The sequence below is a fragment of the Mustelus asterias genome, chromosome 9, assembly GCF_964213995.1.
Source record: "Mustelus asterias chromosome 9, sMusAst1.hap1.1, whole genome shotgun sequence".
NCBI classification, from domain to species: domain Eukaryota; kingdom Metazoa; phylum Chordata; class Chondrichthyes; order Carcharhiniformes; family Triakidae; genus Mustelus; species Mustelus asterias.
In genome coordinates, this window is record NC_135809.1 from 25,298,299 (window position 1) to 25,321,100 (window position 22,802).

Consider the following 22,802-nt stretch of genomic DNA (forward strand, 5'->3'; position numbering starts at 1 on the left):
ATGGGTAACGATGCACATTCAGTGACCCAAGCCAGGAATCAAACCTGGGTCCCTGGCACTGTGAGGCAGTAGTGCTAACCACTGTGCCGCCATATCAAGTTGTGCCCCTCTATTTGCCCTCATGACCCCTCAGCTCCCTGTGGGTGAGGTGAACTGGGAAACTAAGTTCAAAGGTAGCACAGTATTGTTGCAGTGGCAGACTTTTAAGAAGATATTTAATGATGCTTTGATAAGATTTATCCCAGTGAGAAAGAAAGGCTTTTTAAGAAAGTTGCATCATCCATGGCTAAATAAGGAAGTTAATGATGGGATTAAATTAAAAGAAACACGATACAAATCTTCAAAGATTAGTGTTAGGTCTGAGGATTGGACAGATTTTATGAACCAGCAAAGAATGACTACAAAAATAATTAAGAGGCAGAAAGCAGAGTATAAGAGAAATATAATATGAAATATTATTGTTTATGTTGTAATATAAAAGCAGCTAGTAAAAGTTTCTACAAGTATTTGATTAGGAAACAAGTAAGTAAAGCTAGTGCTGGTCCGTGAGAGAGAGCCTGGGGAATTGATGATAGAAAACAAGGAAATGGCAGAGGCATTGAACAGGTATTTTGCATAGAAGACTTAGAAAACATCCCAAAGGTTCTTGAAAATCAAAGCCCTTGCTATAGAGGGAGTACAGCGAAGGTTTACCAGGCTGATTCCTGGAATGGCAGGTCTGCCATATGAGGAGAGATTAAGTTGGTTAGGATTATATTATATTCAGGACCCAGGTTCAATTCCGGCCTTGGGTCACTGTCTGTGTGGACTTTGCACATTCTCCCCGTGTCTGCGTGAGTTTCCTCCGGCTGCTCCAGTTTCCTCCCACAGTCCAAAGATGTGCGAGTTAGGCGGATTGGCCATGCTAAATTGACCATAGTTTCAAGGGGATTAGCAGGATAAATGCGTGGGGTTACAGAATGGGGCCTGGGTGGGCTTGTGGTCAGTACACATTTGATGGGTTAAATGGCCTCCTTCTATACTGTAGGGGTTCTATGAATTCTATATTCACTGGAGTTTAGAAGAGTGAGGGGGATCTCATAGAAACTTTAAAATTCTAACAGGGTTAGACAGGGTAGGTTCAGAAAGAATGTTCCCAATGGTGGGGGAGTCCAGAACTAGGGGTCATAGTTTGAGGATTTTTAGAACTGAGGTGAGGAGAAATTTCTTCACTGAGGGTGGTGAATGTCTGGAATTCACTACCACAGAAAGTAGCTGAGGCCAAAACGTTGTGTGATTTCAAGAAGAAATTAGACACAGCTCTTGGGGCTAAAGGAATCAAGGGATTTGGGGGTAAGGGGGATCAGGATATTGAATTTAATGAACAGCCATCAATCACGATGGCGGAGCAGGTTCGAAGGGCTGAATGGCCTACTCCTGCTTCTAGTTTCTATGTTTCCGAAAGCTGATAGGGAGGTGATGAAACTAATACAATCACCATCACCAGGAAAAATATTAGACTTAAAGACTGACAAATCCCCAGGACTGGATGGCCTGCATCCAAAGGTCTTAAAAGAAATGGCATCACAGATAGAAGAATCATTGATTATAATCTTCCAAAATTCCTTAGATTCTGGAAAGTTTCCAGCCGTTTGGAAAATAGCTAATGTAAAACCTTTATTAAAGAAAGGAGGGAGGCAGAAAGCAGGAAGCTATTGACCAATAAGCCTAATATCTTTCCGAGGGACGTGCTAACTAGGTAACATTTTAAAATTCAGGTTTATATAAAACATCCATTATTTCATAGATGTAAGTTGATCTTTTACAGCATTTGAGATCAAATACATTCAGTGGGTTGGCGGAATCTTAAGCCTCTACAATGGGCAAGAAGGAGCAAGAGGTTTCAAATCCAAACCCAACCTGCCAAAAACACATCTCCTAGGGCTCAGAAAAGTCGTCAGCTAAAGGGAGATGGGAATTACCAGATTCAGCAGTAAATGCTTTCCAACAACGCTTGTGGACTGGGAGGAACGTGAGTGCTTACCTCCCCCACCCTCCCCCCCCACAACCGACCCTCCCCCATACCCCCCATCACCCCCAACTCACAAGACCATCTTCTGCCATGATCTCTCATATCTCCATCACAATCTCTCTTGCCCTCCCTCCACGCAATCTCCCTCTCCCCGCAACCTCTCCCTTACCATAATAGCATGCTGTGCTTGCCCCGTTGTAATCGCGCTCTCCCAATCTCTCCCTTCCCAAGATCTTTCATTGTGCAATTTCTCTTCCTTGATCTCTCCCCACTGTGTGTCTCTCTCTCCACCTACTCAGACCTACATTAATTGCAGCTTTCCCTCCCAAGCACTAATCTCTCAACCCAGCCAGCCATTGCTGAGCACTGGTGAAAAATACTCGAGTGAGGTTCTGCTGTTTGATTCAGGAAGACCTTTATATTTCTGGAATTTACCTCTGCAGACTCTTGTCAAACACCTTCCACAGTTCCCCACGTACGTTGGGGCCCTTGAATTGAAATATTGAAATGGTAATACAGGCTTTCTAAAGCAAAAGAACTAGGAGCACAAAATGTTCTTTCAAATAAAGTAAGCCATTTTCTTAACATAATGGGGATAATTTTATAAGTCTGCAAAGGTGCGACAGAAGTATAGATCAAAAATAGTCATACTCCAAGAGGCCAACCACACGGGCCTCATTGAAGTCAGTACACTCTGGCTACTCTGATGCCTCTAAGTAAGGACGTCATAGGTTTTAGTCCTTTTGTGGTGCTGGAGCACAAAATCAAGGCTGACACTTCAATGCAGTACCAAGGGAGCACTACATTGCCAGTGGTATGCCAGAAACCTCTGACCTTACCGGTGACTGGGTTTCTCTGGTGCCGCTGCAGTGAATAGAGTTTCTCGCTGGCAGTGGGGGCGGGGCGAATGAGATCGGAGAAACCCCCCCCGTAATGTTAAACCACCTGTCTGTTTCAGCTGGACTTTTTAAAAAAGCCATTATTTGACAATCTGTAGAGAAGAACTGAGGAGTTACTCCAATCCAGTATTTATCCCTCGGCCAACATGAAAAAAACAGGCCTGATTTTGACCCTGCTTGCCTGGCTGGAATGGTCCAGGCAGGTGTTTAAGATGGTGGCCGGCAGAGTTTTGCAATGTTTTCAACCCTTTCCCGTATTCCCCCTGCATGTTAACTTGCCTAAATTCAGCGAACTGAAGAGACAATGCAAGACCATGCATTGGATATGTATTGCCAAAGGACAAGGCTTTTGATCAGTGTGGTCTCATATATTCAATCCCATTTACTAATTAGGGGGTCCAAATGTATAATGGCCACATTTGAATGAGCAATTCATCAATTTGATGGAAACTGTGAATTGGTCAGATTCTGAACTGAAATCACTGCCTATTAGAGTTATTTAAGCAATTGGAATAAATAAAGGTAGATAGAATAGAATAGAAATAGAAACCCTACAGTGCAGAAGGAGGCCATTCAGCCCATCGAGTCTGCACCGACCACAATCCCACCCAGGCCCTACCCCCATATCCCTCCATATTTACCTGCTAATCCCTCTAACCTACACATCTCAGGACACTAAGGGGCAATTTTAGCATGGCCAATCAACCTAACCCGCACATCTTTGGACTGTGGGAGGAAACCGGAGCACCCGGAGGAAACCCACGCAGACACAAGGAGAATGTGCAAACTCCACACAGACAGTGACCCAAGCCGGGAATCGAACCCAGGTCCCTGGAGCTGTGAAGCAGCAGTGCTAACCACTGTGCTACCGTGCCGGACCGTACTGTACCGTGCCAGATAATGGCATATATCTTTACTAGACCCAGAAAACTACCCGGTGCAAATGGGGTAAGCTTGTCAATTTCTAAAAGTTTTACAGTTGGCACACAAAATGAGAAAATTGCCTGTTATCTCAATTGTGTCTGCAGTTATTGTCTGGAATGATTTTCTAGTTCCATGCTTTCTTTAATGGAAATGTTAAAGTTTGCTTTTGCCTCTCTGAAAGCATTCATTCAAAACACTTTTACACTTCAAAGTTAATGAGGAAACCATTTGTAAATTCAATGGTGACTGTGCGACAGGCATTCAGATCCTCTGTTGCAAGCTTCTCGAGAATGCCTTTTATTCTATGAAAGGACTGGGGAAAAATATACACGCCTCATAATCCTCATAATTTTACTGAAATATTGCTGGAGGACCAACTGGTGCAGCAAATTAATCCTGAGAGATCAGGGTTCAAACCCAACTCATATTGATGGAATTGAAGTGTTGAGCTTTTCTGGCTATAACTGACTTTCTCAAAAGCAATGAGAGGTGGACAATAAATATTGGCTTTGTTAGCGATTACCATATCCCTAGAATGAATTTTTAAAAAGCAGCTTGACAGACTCAAACTTATTGGATGTTAGCGCACAGCACAAAAGCGTGAAAACGGTAGTCTCATTTGCAGAGGGATAACTCAGAAGGGTTTGTATAATTCATACTGGGACAGAAGGAGGCATTTTCCTCAGTTTGGGATGAATGCACAGCTTAAGAGCTTCACCCTGTGAAATAAACCCTCAGAGGCCGTTGTCCCTTCACCAAATTTCCTTTATTTACAAACTCTACTCCACTCTTAGAGTGCTTCAGGTACAAAGTCAGAATCAGGAAGGTCAGTGGACCTGACACGCCCATATTTATATACAAGATGTGTTTCCCTGATTGGGCCGGCAATTATGACCTCAATCAGGGAGCTCATACTCCAAGAGGCTAACCTCATGGGCCTCATTGAAGTCAGTACACTCTGGTTACTCTGATGCCTCTAAGTAAGGAGGTTATAGGTTTTACTCCTATTGGAGTGCTGGAGCACAAAATTGAGGCTGACACTTTGGTGCAGTACCAAGGGAGCACTACATTGCCAGTGATGCACGCATTCAGATGTACTGTGAAAACCTCCCACCTTACCGGCAGCTGGATTTCTCCAGTGTCGCTGCAGTGAATGGAGTTTTGGCTGAGCACCAAATCCTCCATTCTCACGAGCAGTGGGGACGGGGAGAATGGGATCAGAGAATCCCACCCGGAACGTTAAACCATCTGCCTGTTTCAGCTTGACTTTTAAAATATCCCTTGTTTGACAATCTGTAGCGAGGAACAGAGGAGTTATTCCAATCCAGTATTTATCCGTCGGCCAACATGAAAAAAAACAAGGCTGATTTTGACTCTGCTCGCCTGACTGGAATGGTCCAGGCAGGTGTTTAAGATGGTGGCCGGCAGAGTTTTGCAATGCTTTCAACCCTTTCCTGTGCTCCCCCTGCATGTTAACTTGCCCAAATTCAGGAAGATTGATTGCTCCACAGGAGGGGGGGGGGAGGGAGGCCTAAATGAAATTGGGAGCATAGGCATCATGACTCATACCCCATTTTCACTGGTGTTCAATGTAGGTAACACAATCTCGAACCCACCAACAAATGCTGGATGCAGGCCGCATACTGACCACAGGAACTTTAACTAAAATTTGGACCAACAGTAAAATCACCTGGGCCTCATCTTGCCAGGAAGTTGTCAGTTGGCCTTGGCCCCTACCTGCACAGTTGGGGAGTTAAAATCAGCCCATAAATATAATTGGCAATCGCTGTGCTTTCTTTTACTTGCGATGAATTTTGGGATGTAATAAATTCTGCGATTGTATTAAAAATCTCTAGTAATTGTCCTTTGCCAGAAAATGCCATGCTGGAATTGACGTAGAAATTTCTGGTAATTATAAAGTATTTGCCAAACAATCCATTTAATCATTGATACATCATGTAAAATGCTATAAAGTATATAACCAAAAACATTGTGCCCACAAAGGAATTAGGTTGCTAAAAAGATGTCATCAGCATGCAGTACCTAAGTAATACAGCGTGCAGTTACACCGCATAAGTTTGCACTGCGATTTCTCACATAGTAACCTTCTGTTCCTGTGCATGCCATCTGGTGGAGTTATTGAGCAGATGCCAAGCCCAAGTTGGCAAAATTAGAAGCAAACCAGCCCAGGACAACTCAAAAGTAGCATTTTTTTTTTCATTGTCCATTATATTTTCTCCATTACATGCACAGTGAGATAGGTTTAAGCCAGGGAGACAGACAATCAGTCTTCTCTCAGGTTCTGCCAAGGCTGTATTTGAATTGACCAGAATGAGATTGAGACATCCCAAGACTAGCAGGAGTGACTCAAGCATCAATTAACTCTTCCGCAGCACCTTCTGCTGATGACACACAGGAATTGAATGCCTCCTGTATGGCAAATCATGGCCTTAAATATTCACTCTGCCAATTCAATCTTTGACATTGCTTTTACTCTTTGACCCAAAACAATTTTAACTGCTTGCATGCATCATTTGTTTATTTCTACTTTCAGAATGTAGCTTCGGTTGGCGTTAACATATGCTTTTGTCGGAAAAAAATGTTGGATGCTTGTTTTTGATTTCTTTGGCCTTTTTGCCTGTGATACAAGTCAGACAGGACATGATCATTTTAATGTCAGTCTGAATCAGAACACAAAAGGTCGAGAAGAATTGTTTTGAAAGAAAAATGGTTGTGGTTTCAAAAGTTCTGGTTCCCTGAAATCCAACAATCAAGGATCAATAAGAAACTCAATTGTGGGAAAATAACATGTTGACTTATAGGGTAGATTAAGTAGAATCATAGAATCCCTACAGTGCAGAAGGAGGCCATTCGGCCCATCAAGTCTGCACTGCCTCTCCAACACAGCATCCCACCCAGGCACACCCACAGCCCCATTCCCTTAACCCCACACATTTACCCTGCTAATCCACCTAGCCTACAATCTGGAGACACTAAGGCTTGAATTTTACGGAACCGCCTGCCACGGGAATCGGAGCGGACGAGGGGCAGACCATGGAAATGTCTGTTTACCTCGGACGGGATTTTAGGGTTTCGGGATGAGCGACGCTACAAAATCCTGCCATAAAATCGCGCCTTAAGGGTCAATTTAGCATGGCCAATCCACCTAACCTGCACATCATTGGACTGTGGTAGGAAACCAGAACACCAGGAGGAAACCCACATGGATATGGGGAGAATGTGCAAACTCCACCAGTCACCCGAGGCTGGAATTGAACCTGGGACCCTGGAGCTGTGAGGCAGCAGTGCTCACCACTGTGCCACCAAGTCCCCTATAACAGCCTGTAACTATAATTTCCAGAGCATTCTTTGTTTCATAGAGATACTGGAAGAATAATATATTACCTAAATATTATTCTGGTGTAATAACAGGTTACATTAGATATACATTTCTTTCTGGCATTTATATCAATGAATGCCATTGAGGATAGCCTAATCGATGTGTGCTCTTGAACTTAGTGCCTATATAACATCTGTTTTGAACCCAGTGCTTGGGCAATATATATTTTCTGCTTCCAATATATCTTAATAATCTGTTGCAGGCATCATTGAATTATCAGAGATGTGTTGGTATGTGCTATGTGGTTGATATTTTGCACTTTGCCACATTGGTCCTAAAAGTCACAGTTTAATTATAATGATGTCACTAAAAGGTGGTTCTTTGTTTCAGGTCTCCATACAAAGGTCCGACTTGCTTGGGTTGAAAACCAGAATGTCTCATTATGGTACGGCCAGGTACCAGTGGTTAACTCATGCCTGGAATTTCTTTCAGCGAGAGGTAGATTGTCCAACTTGACATTAATTCTATCAGTATTCCTGTTAAGGGCAGCACAGCGGCACAGAGGTTGGCACAGTGGCACTCTCCATCAGTTGCCTGCAGAATCATGTTCAGACATTGGGTTCCCATAAGGGTGGCACGGTGGCACAGTGGTTAACGCAGCTGTCTCACAGTGCCAGGGATGCGGGTTCGATTCCCGGCTTGGGTAACTGTCTGTGCAGTGTCTGCACATTCTCCCCATGTCTGCGTGGGTTTCCTCTGGGTGCTCTGGTTTCCTCCCACAATCCGAAAGACGTGCTGGTTAGGTGCATTGGCCATGCTAAATTCTCCCTCAGTGTACTCGAACAGGTATCAGAGTATGGTGACTAGGGGATTTTCGCAGTAACTTCATTGCAGTGTTAATGTAAGCCTATTTCTGATACTAATAAATAAACTTTAACTTTAAAAATGTTTGTTTCTGTGGTGGAATGCGTTAAGTTTTACCAGTGCATTCATTTATATGCTTTTTACATTACATTCTCTGCCTTTATAGTGCTGTTGGCTAATAGCACATCTATTACTATAAATTTGGAAGAGCATTGAGCAGAAAATAAATTTGCAATTTCTCTCTGATAATGGAATCTGGAATCAGATTTCAGAAATCTAATCCCTTTTATGAGAAGCACTTTGTGCATTATTATATGTTACTTTTACGTTTAATTTATGAATGAATGATTAGTAGGCATTCAACTGATATGCAAGGGTAGGATGGTCTTACTGCGGTTATACAGGGTCTTGATGAGACCACACCTGGTGTATTGTGTGCAGTGTTGGTCTGCTGATCTAAGAAAGGGTACACTTGCCATAGAGGGAGTGCAGTGGAGGTTCACAAGGCTGATAGCAGGGGTGGCGGGACTGTCCTATGAGGAGAGATTGGTTCGACTGGGCCTGTATTCACAAGAGTTTAGAAAGATGAGAGGAGGTCTGATTGAAACGTATAAAATTCTAACCGGGCCAGACGGACTAGATGCAGGGAGGATGTTTTCTCTGTTTGGGGAATTGAGAACCATGGATCACAGTCTCGGGTTTTGGGTAAACCATTGAGGACTGAGATGAGGAAAGGTTTCTTCATTCAAAGGGTAATGAACCTATGGAATTTTCTCCCACTGAAGGGTGCGGAGGCCAAGTCACTAAATGTATACAAGAAAGAGAGAGATGGATTTTTTTTAGATTTTAATGCCATCAAGGAGTTTGTGGGGAAAGCAGGAATATAGCATTGAGATCGAGGACCAACCATGACCATATTAAATGGCGGAGCAGGCTCGAAGGGCCGAATGGCTTACTCCTACTCCTAATTTCAACATTTCTATGTAAATAATGTTTTAGAAGTCAAAAGCATTATCGATACCCCCTCCAAAACTGTTAATAGCTTTTTCTTTATTTGGGAAGCGAGAGGAAAAGGGAGAGATTGAAAACTATTCGCTCATTTTCAATACCAACAATGGCACCTTTAATATAATAAAATGTTCCAAGGTGCTTCACAGGCCAATTATAAAACAACATTTGTCACTGAGCTGTGTAAGGAGACATCAGAGCTGATGGCCAAATGCATGGTCAAAGAGTAGGCTTCAAGAGCATCTTAAAAGACAAAAGAGATCATAGAATCCTACAGTGCAGAAGGAGGCCATTCGGCTATTGAGCCTGCACTGACCACAGTCCCACCCAGACCCTATCCCCATAACCCCATGCATTTACCCTAGCTAGTCCCCCTGACACTAAGGAGCAATTTAACATGGCCAATCCACCTGACCCACACATCTTTGGACTGTGAGAGGAAACCGGAGCACCCGAAGGAAACTCATGCAGACACGTGGAGAATGTGCAAACTCCACACAGACAGTAACCCAAGCCAGGAATCAAACCCAGGTCCCTGGTGCTATGAGGCAGCAGTGCTAACCACTGTACCACGATGCCACCTTAAGGTGGAGAAGTTTTGGGAGAAAATTCCTGAGCTAAGGGCCTAGACAGCTGAAGACACAGCTACCAAAAGGGTGAAGTAATTAAAATCATGGATGTTGAAAGAGCGAGTCATGGAGGTGGCAGATTATCAGAGAAGGTTATGGGCCTAGAGGAGACAGCAGAGATAGGGTGGGATGTAGCCATGGAGGAATTTGAAAGCAAGAGTGGGAATTTTAAAATCTGACTATAAAATTTGATTGACATGCGAGTTTATTACAGAGTTCACAAAAAATCAAACCAAACATATTTGCCCTATGGTTTTGACTTCAAGGAGATATAGACATGTGGCAGATGAAATCTGAAATGGAGAAGTGTGAGGTGATACATTTGGGGTCTGTTCACCTCAGAGAAGGTAAGCTCAAGGGGAGATCTGATAGAGGTGTTCAACTCATGAGTGCTCAGGGCAGAATAGAGAGGGAGGAAACTGCTTCCAGCTGGCTGAAAATTAATTGAAGAGAAAACAATTGCTAGGCAACAAGGACTAACTGAATTGCTGTGACAAAGTGCTTGCATGGACATGATGGGCTGAATAGCCTCTTTCTCTGCTGTAACCATTCTAATTCTATGAATCTACAACAAATCACTTTTGAAATGTAGCCAGGGGGCTGTGGCATGCAATGTTTCACACACCAAGGTCCCACAAATGGCAACGTGATAAATAATCAGATTATTATTTTAGCTGGCAATGGTTCGGAGAAACAAATGTTGGCAGGGCCACGAGAAACTCCCGGCTGGCCTTTGAATGCAAACTTGCAACAATTGACAGGTTTATTTCAGGTGAACTTAGATGTACAACTTTTTATTTTCCACAGTAAATGATCATTGAGTATTTTTTGTCAGAAATGTTTCATGAAGCTTAGAATGCTGTAAATTTTATTTCTTTCCAGTTCAAGTGTTGTGGGGTGGTATACTTTACTGATTGGTTGGAAGTGACAGAAATGGAGTGGCCTCCTGACTCCTGCTGCATGAGAGAATTTCCAGGATGCTCTGAACAAGCCCACAATGGGCATTTCATTGATATTTATCAAGAGGTAAGTGGGCTGACGCCTTGCAACATTTTTTAAATAAATAGTAATATGTGGTTAACCAATAATGTTTGCAAAGATTGGGGAATGGGCGCATCTCTCATTTGAAGAGCAGGGCACTCTACCGATTTTTCATGGTCAGCGCGTAATCATTTGGATAAGTGCAGGTTTTGCGGAGGTGCAATTTAAATGGGATGTGGAGAGTCCGAATAGGGGAGCAAAACTCTTCACAGTTTTGGAAAAGATCCTTGGTCATCAGCCCATCAATACTCTTTGCCAAGTTGCCTGAAACAGGAGAGGAGCAAAAAGTGGTAAACAAACACAGCAAAAGTTTATTTTATTTATTAGCATCACAAGTAGGCTCACATTAACACTGCAATGAAGTTACTGTGAAAATCACCTTGTTGCCACAATCCAGCATCTGTTTGGGTACACTGAGGGACAATTTAACATGGCCAATGCACCTAATCAACACATCTTTCAGACTGTGAGAGGAAACCGGAGCACTGGGAGGAAACTCACACAGACATGGGTAGAATGTGCAGACTCTGCACAGACAGTGACCCAAGCTGAGAATCGAACCCGGGTCCCTGGCACTGTTAGGCAGCAGTGCTAACCACTGTGCCACTATGTCACCCTTATGGGAACCCAATGTGTGAACATGATTCTGCAGGCAAGTAATGGAGCAACCCAACATTCATTCCAGCTGATGGCTGCTGAAATGGTAGTGCTGTATGAGGTGTTTATCAGCACCATGGCCCTGTCTGCCACTCTACTGATTCATCCCAATAGGATAGCATTGCAGGATGCCTGGTATGAGCAATGGCTGTTCCAGACATATGCTTCATTTTAGGTCCACTTGCACTTACAACAGATGGTGTAGCTCTGCATCTGACTATTTGCTAATGCAAAGCTGGTGAAGATAGATTCCTGATGGTCTTTGCCAGGTGGACATGCCAGGACCTGCAGATAGTATCAGATAGTATCAGATAGTATCAGTGATATCTTAGCAGAAGCAGCCAACTAGGCAATGCCGGCAACTGACCATCCTACCCAGCTTTCTTTCATATATACTCCAAAGCATGATGCTGCAATTGGATACCTCTGGACAGCCAGCCATTCAGAAAAATGATTCATAAAGCCTTTACTTATCATGTCTGTGACGTTAGTCTCATCATTCCTTGGAATTGAAGCTTTCACATGCACTAATCATTTGCCAAAACTAGGAATGTGCCTGTGGATGTGGACATTGGCAGATGGTCACAGTACACCCTTGGTATGCCTGATTTGCAAGGCATCCATCTGTCTTTCCTATAAAAAGCTCTATTACAATGGGATTCAGTGGCAGCAATGGAACTGTAGGGAAAACAAGAGCAATTGCCACAGAGGCATTTCTTGACCGTTGTGACAGCAGACAAAACCAAGGTACATTCATGACGTTAAAACATCGGTGAGGGGTGCGGGTGAAATTGGATAGCTTGACCTGCTGCCAAGAACTGGATTCAGAACATTCCCTGAACCGGTATGAATTGGCTTGAGTTACACTTTAGGTTGGATCTTGGCTTTTGTTTAAATTAGACCAATGATCTGCAAGTGTCTCCTTTCGCATGTAGAAAAATGCAGCAACCAATTTGCAAAGAGCAACGTCCAAAAAATCAGTAAGATAAATAAAAATATAGAGATTTGTGGCACAGAACAAGGCCATTCAGTCCATCATGTCCATGTTGGCCAAGAAAAAGAGCAATCCAGTCTAATTTCCTTCAGTCTTGTCATAGATGGGAAATGCTGTACAGGTTTAAATGATTATACTGCCCCACCTTTCCCTTTTCATGAAGACATCGAGTGAAATAGTTCACTGCTCACCCTGCAGTCTCCTTTACATTGAAGAGGCCAAATGCAGATTGGATAATCACTTTTGTGAACATCTCCTATCTGTTTGCAACGTGACCCCGAGCATCTGGGCCGGAATTTTCCGATGTTCGCGCCAGCGGGATTTTCCCATCCTGCTGCAGTGAATGGAGATTTGGCTTGTTGCCGTCTTCACTGCAGCGGGAGCGTGTCGTGAGCGGGCACTGAGATCACATCCATGGTCACTCACCACTTTAAGCCTACATCTTTCACCCACTCTCTCCTCTGTCTCCTACACTGTTCTGTTGTAACTCAAGGAACAGCACTTCATCTTTCAATTAGACACTTAACAACTTTCTCAACTCAACACTGGATTCAACAATTTCAGATAAGAACCACAGCTTCCACATGCTGCTAACAGTTCTGTTGCTACTATTCATAGCTCTTCTAGGCCCACCTTTCGCCTCTTTGCTTGTTCCATTATGAGCAATTTTTGCATTGATACTTCATCCCTTTTGTCATCTAATCTCATTTGCCTTTCACCCTACCATAGACCTTTCCTTTAGTTTCTCCTCTCCTCCCCACCCTTTCCCTGCCTCTCTGTTTGCTTAAATCCTGGTGCATCGCTAGCATTTGTCAGTTCCAATCAAAGGCCATCCACCCGAAACCTTACATCTACTTCTCGGTCCACAAATGCCGCTGACCTGAAATTATGTTAATTAATTTACTATCTTTGTTGTTTTTAATGTTGTGGAAAAGATTTCGCTGTGAGGTTTTGTTCTGCTACATACGGTCCAATCTGAGTTAATATTCCCTGTTCATTCGTGTTGCTCCCAAAGATGGATATGTTAGCCTGAAACTCTGCAGGGCTTCTCCCAGTCTCTAGGGAACCCCGAAAGACATGCTGTAAATGGGCATCTTCAACAAATGCCATTGGAGTTCATCAATGTTTCGATTGAGATGGCTTTTTGTGCAAATTGAGGAAATAAGTCAAAGGCTGATACCCTTACAAGTGCCTCAGAATGCCAGAGCTATAATTGATAACTGTGGTGGCATGCACCTCATTTCCGCGTTGAACTTGGGTTTTGCAGAGGAGTCGTGAGGTGTGGCTGAGCATTAGCAGCAGCCATTATAAAGTTGGAGTTAGGGTCATTATTGGTGGCACTGTAGATTATTTTAGTTGGAGATACTGGCCTGAACTTTTGATGGAAGGAATGTTCTTTCCGGATGGGAGTGGGTGGTGGGAGGGGTGGGGATTGCGGGAAGTGGGCATTCTGTTTTGAGATTAGGAAACCTGCAAGTATGGATTTCACAAATGATCTACTGTCTGATGTCTTTCTTCGGCCTGAGAGCAATAAGGTCTAGATTTGTGTGTTGAAGGGTTGGGAGAGTTAATTAAATCTATCTCTGAGAAAACCCTTACATTGAGGACTTTGCTTTTCAAATTTAAATGAACACCTGACATTCTTTCCTTCCCACAGGGTGGTCTGTAGTTTCAGTAGCTGTGGCCATTATGAATGTTTGCCTCAGTTTTCAAGTGTTAAAGGATTTCAGCATAGTCGGTGTTCCATTCACCTGAGAATGAATGACACTTTCAAGAAGTTGTAGTAACACATTGTTCCTTTGACGTGGGTTCTGTTTTATTGACACAAGCTAATGGTATTGCCACTGGACTAGTAATCCAGAGACCCGGGTTCGAATTCCACTACGGCAGATGGTGAAATTTTAATTCAATAACAAAATTCTGGAATTAAAAATCTAATGACGACCATGAAACCATTGTCAATTGATGCAAAAACCCATCTGATTCACTAACGTCCTAGGTTGCTGTTAAAATTCACAGAATTCCCCACAGTGCAGAAGGAGGCCATTCGGCCCATCAAGTCTGCACCGATTCTCAAAGAATATCTGATGCAGATTTTGTATCAAATGCAATGCCAAACCTTTCTGGGGTACCCCAACCAAGAATCGTATAGTGTGTATAATGGGATTATTAAAATATAAAATAGTGTAGCATCTCAAATGAATGGCTACAGGGAGATGAAGTTTTATTTAAATCAGCTACAGTAGCTCGCATTGAAATACCCTGCACTGGAAGAAATAATTATATGGTTGAAAAATGGAGGGCCAAGCATAATTAATAGACTGATTAATAGAAAAGCACACATTAATTCTCCCAATACCGATAGTTATGATATTTTATATTAATTATGTATCTTTCTGTAAACCAAGGCTAAAGTTGTGGTGATGTATTACTCTCTTAACTGCTGGAGTGATATTCTGCACCCATCCATGGTAAAATCTGCCTGATTTCCATTCCATTGAAATTACTGGAACAGTAATCAGTAACGTTGTATGATGCACTCCTCCAGATTATCACCCAGGCAGCAAAGACAATCATTTACTCTGTGGACTCCTCCGCCCTCCAGTATCCCATCCTCCGAGAATCATTTCATACTCTTCAACTTTCATTGTTTTCTGACTTTCCTTAAGTCTTTCCATCCTTCTGCAGTTTTGCTACTTTCAAAAGCCAAGCTTAACGTTACCTGGTCGCTATGTCACAATTTACTTTTCTCAGCACCAGTTCTCCCTTTTGGTGCTTTACTTGGTTACCATAACTTGGCATCATAGAAAGCATCCTTTCCAGATGTATCACAGCTTGGTATGGCTCCTGCTCTGACCAAGACCACAAGAAACTACAAAGGGTTGTGAACGTAGCTCAGTCCATCTCGCAAACCAGTCTCCCATCCATTGACTCTGTCTACACTTCCTGCTGCCTCGGAAAAAGCAGCCAGCATAATTAAGGACCCCACGCACCCCAGCCATACTCTCTTCCACCTTCTTCCGTCGGGAAAAAGATACAAAAGACTGAGATCACGTACCAACCGACTCAAGAACAGCTTCTTCCCTGCTGCCATCAGACTTTTGAATGGACCTACCATATATTAAGCTGATCTTTCTCTACATCCTAGCTATGATTGTCACACTATATTTTGCACCCTATCCTTTCCTTCTCCCCTACGTACTCCATGAACGGTATGCTTTGTCTGTATAGCGCACAAGAAACAATATTTTTCACTGTAAACCAATACATATGACAATAAATCAAATCAAATCAAACTTTGGTTTTGCAATAGAACTGGGGGCTACAGGTATTAGTGGCAACCAAGTGGTGAGCTTAACCAGCCTTAAGTCAAGTGGTATTGAATTCACTTTGCAGTAATATGATCAGGAATGGAGTGTATTTCAATGAAGCTTTTTGTTAACTGGAAAGACGTAAATCATCCAGAACTAGTCAACAAATAAATGCTTTTTTGCCAAAGGAGGTCTCTTAGGCATTTCGCAGTTGATACAGAAGTGATTTTTGCCAGAAAATAATGAACTAAGCTTTCACATTTCCTCTTCCTTTTTCTCATTTTGTTTACATCAAGTATTGGTTAGTGTTTATATTACACGTATGAAAGTTCCCACTATAGCTGCATAAATACACAGTAGCAAACCAGAACTCCCATCATTGGAGGCTCTCCCCCCCCCTTCCCAAGCCCCCCATAACCCTAACCTTAAACCACCCCCCCACCACTAGTGATACAAACCGCTAAAATTAATATGGAACATATATTTTATCCAAGAATGCTTTTAGAATACAATATTAAACGCTAAGAGCAGCTCAAGGACCTTTTAATGGTGCCAGTTAATTTGGACGTGGAGCAATGTAAACTTATTTTATACACTGTTGTAAATGCACTTCTAGTTTTATAGCTCTTAAAGCACTAGATTTCTAAAGCAATAATTTAACACGGGCACATGAATGTAAGAGTAATTTTTAAATTTGTGGAGGTATTAAAACTTGCATTGTAAATGTTCATATTTCAAATGTTGCTTACAACATAAATAAGGTTTGCAGTGAGTATAAAATACATCTTGCTGGTTGTGTTTGCACTGGCATTTCAATATGGAAAACAGCCGTACCATTCTCTCTGGAAAGTGCATTTTTAAAAAGTTTATTGATTTATTGTCACAAGTAGGCTTACATTAACACTGCAATGCAGTTACTGTGAAAATCCCCCAGTCGCCACACTCCGGCGCCTGTTCGGGTACACTGAGGGAGAATTTAGCATGGCCAATGCACCTAACCAGCACACCTTTTGGACTGTGAGTGGAAACCAGAGTACCCGAAGGAAACTCACGCAGACACGGGGAGAATGTGCAGACTCCATACAGACAGTGATCCAAGCCGGGAATTGAACCCGGGTCCCTGGCACTGTAAGACAGCAGTGCTAACCACTGTCCCGCCCTTAAGGTATTTTTACTGAAGGAATTCTCAGCATCAATACTTTACTGACAGTAAGATACTCATGCTGAAAAATCTTTAATGATGCAATAATATTGCCGATGGCTATTTAGATGTCGACATTAACTTATCTCTAGATTACCAAAGTATTACCTCAATTGTGTGAAAAGTAAAAAAAAAACTGTTCTAGAAGTCTTTCTCCCACCCCCTCCCAATTCCTGTTGCTCCCTATTCATTTCACCCGTTAAATTTCAACTTGATTTTTCTAGATATCATTTTCTGTGCACTATATTTTAATTTCTGCTCGCCTTCTTACTGAAGTTTGAGTAACAGTGCTCTGTGCTTCTGCTACCTTGCCATTCCAGTTACAGAATCATAGGCCAGGATTGTACCAGCTTGCCCCCCCCCACCATCGATGGGCAGAGAGAGAGCAGGGAAAATCGCGCAGGAGTGGAGACATCAGGATAACGCCCAATTTCTTGGCTCTGGCGATCTTACGAGAGCCGGACTTCCGGCGCGGTCAGCCTCTCGCTGGAAATGGGCGAGAGGTTGAATAAATTATTTAAATTTATTATAATGCTAATTTAAATGGCATTAGCGAGCCCGGCACTGAATCATCCAGGCTCGCTTGCCTTTATGGCCTCGCTGGGAGAGGTTCTCTCTGGTAAGGAAAACACCTGCCCCCTCCCCCAATGAACAGTGAGTTGTGTTGGACTCGCTGGTAGTTCTGGAGCCAATTGAGGCCCCTCCCGGGGGAGGCAGATGGCAAGGGGGGGTGTCCCTTGGGCAGTGCCAGCCTGGGACCTTGACATTGCCAGCCTGGCACTTCAATAATGCCAACTGGGTACCTTGGCACTGCTCACCAGGTAGTTCTGGGGGCAGGGACTATGGGGGCAGGGCTTTTAGGGGTGTGGCTTTTAGGGGTGTGGCTTTTAGGGGTGAGGCTTATTGGGTAGGGCTTATACGCGCAGGGCATATGGGGGAAGGGCCTGAAATGGCGGCCCAATCAGGGAGGGAGGAGGCCGTTGTGCACCCTGCCTGCAATCGAATTGGGCAGGGAGGGGGCCACAGCACACTCTGCCTGCGATCGGATTGGGGAGCGAAGGGGCCACTGCACAATCTGCCTGCAATTAGATCGGGTGTGGGGGGCATGCTCTGCATTGAGATTGTTGGAGGAGACGCAATTGGCCTGGGTTGCAGGGGGGTGGTGGGGGCTGCATTTCAGGTGGTGTGGGGCTGGTGAATGGCCCCTGCGATTGCAAGGCAGGGGGAGTTTGTTGAGGCTGCCCGCAGCAGCAGAGGCTTGACAGCTCTCTCTCTGAATGTCAGACCTCTGCTGCTACTATTGCGCATGTGCAGAATCAGAGGTCTCCACGTGTACAATAGCTCCCTCTGCAGGCTGGCTGGCAAATTAATCCAGCCCACTTCCTGCAGCAGCTAGAAATGGCCTCGACTATTTTTCCTTGCACTATGTGCACAAGATTGGGCGTGGAAACCCACCCAAAAAACAGATCTGCAGCTCTCCCATTTTCACGCTAGCTGGACATTTAGAATCATTCTCATTAAATTCCGCCCATACAGTGCAGAAAAGGCCCTTCAGCCCATCAAGTCTGCACTGACAATATCTACAACTAAAGGCAGATTAATTATGATATTTCAAGTGCACATCCAAATATTTGTTAAAGGTTGTAATGTCTCTGGCTCCACCACCTTCCCAGGCTGAGCATTCCAGATTCCCACCACCCTCTGAATTTACTGCCCCTTACCTTAAAACTATGTCCCCTCGTGATTGACCTCTCAACCAGGGGGAACAGCTGCTCCCTACTTACCCTCATAATCTTATACACCTCAATCATGTCTCTCCTCAGCCTTCTCTGCTCTAAAGAAAACATTCTAAGCCTATCTAGTTATACCTAAAATCTGAAGAAATAAAATTTACTCCTTGACTGGTCAAGAGTCCGTTATGGAATTAATAACTTGTCAAACCTTGACCTAATTTTTGAACCAACATCCGATAACAAGAGTGTGTTAAATAGTGTGCCAGTACCACAGGGAGCTGAGAGCCACAAAAGCAAAATGACTTTGTCGGCAGCTTTCAAATAGTTAATTTACTGTGAATATTTCTAGGTAGTGACCTATGTCCTATAGAATATTGCTTTTTTTTTTCAAACTCTGGTAACATCAATTGAAATCTGCCAAGCAAAAAATTATACCCAAGACATTATGAAATTCAATCCTTTGGGAAATAGATCCAGGTGTTTGAAAGGCTGTTCAAGAGATAAGCATGTCATCACCTCAGAAATCATCCCATCAGCGGTGATTCAAAATGCCCCCAACCCTATTTATTGTGTGCTGAAGAGTTGCACTAACCTTGAATATATTTACAAGTGAGTGCTAGCAGCTAATATCAAAACATCAGGTGACTTGTTCGAAAATGTCCTTGCAACTGTGTGCATTTGGGAAAGATTTATGACATTTATGGTGCACCGTTGTTTCGCTTTTTTGGAGCTCAGACATGTAGATGCACGTTCCATTAAATTTATTTCACAGGCCAGGAAATTTGCTCTATACTTTGTGGCACTTATTTCAGACAATGATCTGCTGTGTTGCATTTAATTTATGAGATGGCGCACAGGAGGCAGTATTCTTGAGCAATCTGAGTTGCTGTCATTATTACCTTGCGTTTGTAGGTGGATAATGAACAATAACAGCATGTGAATCATATGCTCACCGACAGTGACACATTCAGGTGAAGAGGAGATAACCTCAGACAGATTCCAAGTCCCTGAACCCCAAGAACTGCCTTGGAAAGTAGATGAGAATTAGGACCGCTTTCCTATTTGCCCTTCAGTGTTGTTTATGGGAAACAGCAACCTATCACAAAGAAAAATCAGAATATTATCTACGTGAAGGTTTCAGGTCTCTATAAAATACCGCTCTCCCAGAATCATATTGCTGATATAAAACCATGTTGCATGATTCATTTTTCTAAGGTAGTACAATTTCTGTGACCATATTACTCTGTAAAGGTTGGAATATTTATGGCATATTCATGGCACATAAAAATTTTATTGAAAAAAGATCCTTTAAAATTTTCTGACTTTCAAATAAATAATAGATGGTTCCTTCAACTTGCAAATTCGACATATTCTGTTTCTACAATAATGTTCACATGAGATTCTGGTGTGCAATTTTCAAATTGGGCTAAGTCCCCTCTTTCGGACTTGAGCACAGAAATCTCGGCAGACACAGCAGAGGGAATGCTGCACTGTCAGAGGCGTTGGGCTTTCTGAACTATAGTGTCGGCATGGGGGGACCAGGGCATTGGTGATGTTGGTGATCTGGACACCGAAAAACTTGAAGCTCTCAACCCTTTCTACTTCGTCCCCATTGATGTAGACAGGGGCATGTTCTCCTTTACGCTTCCTGAAGTCGATGACAATCTCCTTCATTCTGTTGACATTGAGGGAGAGATTATTGTTGCCGCTGCACTGTTTTTCAGGTGAGGTCCTGCCTGCTCTGTCAGGTGAATGTAAAAGAATCCATCACATTGTTTTGAAGAACAGAGACAGAGTACAGGAATGAGATAAGAGAATCTGGTGAACTGGTGCGGCAACAATAATCTCTCCCTCAATGTCAATAGAATGAAGGAGATTGTCATCGACTTCAGGAAGCGTAAAGGAGAACATGCCCCTGTCTACATCAATGGGGACGAAGTAGAAAGGGTCGACAGCTTCAAGTTTTTCGGTGTCCAGATCACCAACATCACCAATGCCCAGGTCCCCCCCATGCCGACACTATAGTTCAGAAAGCCCAACGCCTCTACTATCTCAGAAGACTAAGGAAATTTGGCATGTCAGCTACGACTCTCACCAACTTTTACAGATGCGCCATAGAAAGCATTCTTTCTGGTTGGTATGGCTCCTGGTCTGCCCAATCCCACAAGGATCTACAAAAGGTTGTGAATGTAGCCCAATCTATCACGCGAACCAGCCTCCCATCCATTGACTCTGTCTACACTTCCCACTGCCTCGGCAAAGCAGCCAGCATAATTAAGGACCCCACGCACCCCGGACATTCTCTCTACCACCTTCTTCCTTCAGGAAAAAGATACAAAAGTCTGAGGTCACGTACCAACTGACTCAAGAACAGCTTCTTCCCTGCTGCTGTCAGACTTTTGAATGGACTTATCTTGCATTAAGTTGATCTTTCTCTACACCCTAGCTATGACTGTAACACTAAATTCTGCACTCTCTCGTTTCCTTCTCTACGAACGGTATGTTTTGTCTGTATAGCGTGCAAGAAACAATACGTTTCATTGCATGATAATACATGTGACAATCATAAATCAAATCAAATCAAAAGAACGGAGGAGTTATCCTTGAGGGCCTGGCCAATGTTTATCCCTCAGTCAATATCACAAAAAAATACAGATGATCAGATCATTATCATTTTGCTGTTTCTGGGGTTTGCTGTGCACAAATGGTGACTACGCTTCAAAAGCACATCCATGTGTGCGCATGTGTGTGTGCATGTGAACATGCGTCAAATGATTCACTTCGTGGGTAAAGGGCATTTCATGAATTAATAATATTGGCCTGCTGTGAGTGTGCAGACCTGAGTTTACTGGCATAGCATTCCACTTTTCTTGCCCAAAATATTAAATTAATAAGGACAGAAGTTGAATTAATGGCTTACAAGTTTAAAAAAAAAACCTTTGCACTAAAATGAGCTGGATTGGGGTATAATGTAATGTATGTAATATAATGGGGTATAATGTAATGTATGTAATATAATGTAATGTAATGACCGAGTGTAGGGTAACAAAGTTTGCGGATGATACAAAGATGAGTGGGAAAGCGAATTGCGTGGAGGATGCGGAAAGTCTGCAGAGAGATTTGGATAGGCTAAGTGAGTGGGCGAGGATCTGGCAGATGGAGTATAACGTTGACAAGTGTGAGGTTATCCACTTTGGAAGGAATAATAGTAAAATGGACTATTATTTAAATGGTGAAAAATTACAACATGCTACTGTGCAGAGGGACCTGGGGGTCCTTGTGCATGAATTGCAAAAACTCAGTTTGCAGGTGCAGCAGGTGATCAAGAAGGCAAATGGAATGTTGGCCTTTATTGCAAAGGGGATGGAGTATAAAAGCAGGGAGGTCTTGCTGCAATTGTACAAGGTACTGGTGAGGCTGCAACTGGAGTACTGTGTGCAATTTTGGTCCCCTTATTTGCGGAAGGATGTATTGACCTTGGAGGGAGTACAGAGAGGGTTCACCAGGTTGATACCAGAGATGAGGGGGTTAGCTTATGAGGAGAGATTGAGTAGATTGGGCCTGTAGTCGTTGGAGTTTAGAAGGCTGAGGGGAGATCTTATAGAGACATATAAGATAATGAAGGGGCTAGACAGGGTAGAGGCAGAGAGATTCTTTCCACTTCGAAAGGAAACAAGAACTAGAGGACACAGCCTCAAAATAAGTGGGAGTCAGTTTAGGACAGAGTTGAGGAGGAACTTCTTCTCTCAGAGGGTAGTGAATCTCTGGAATTCTCTGCCCATTGAAGCAGTGGAGGCTACCTTGTAAAATATGTTTAAGTCACAGGTAGATAGATTTCAGATCAATAAGGGAATTAAGGGTTATGGGGAGCGGGCGGGTAAGTGGAACTAAACCACTATCAGGTCAGCCATGATCTTATTGAATGGCGGGGCAGGCTCGAGGGGCTAGATGGCCTATTCCTGCTCCTATTTCTTATGTTCTTATGTACATGCTCCCTTAGTTAAAACTCTTCCCTCACCATTCAGCCAAATTTCTATCACATTGCATGTTACTAGAAATGCAAGCTGATAATGATGTGCCAGGGACAATGGGACCAACATGTGGTGGGCAACCAACCGGCTGTTCATGCCACGCTCCCACTGCGGTGAGGTCAGAGAATTTGGCACCCTGCCAAATCTCTGTTCGCTGCA

General features: G+C 43.3%; 1 protein-coding gene across 6 annotated transcripts in view; it reads left to right on the plus strand.

The window, feature by feature from the left end:
• The window catches only part of tspan12 (tetraspanin 12), a 47,528-nt gene that overhangs the window by 21,684 nt on the left and 3,042 nt on the right, over window positions 1-22,802 (plus strand). For all 6 annotated transcript variants that reach the window (XM_078219842.1, XM_078219844.1, XM_078219845.1 and 3 more), the window contains 2 exons: window positions 7,565-7,672; window positions 10,558-10,701. In XM_078219842.1, coding sequence (XP_078075968.1) covers window positions 7,565-7,672; window positions 10,558-10,701 — 252 coding nt within the window. The remainder of the gene's footprint in view (window positions 1-7,564; window positions 7,673-10,557; window positions 10,702-22,802) is intronic.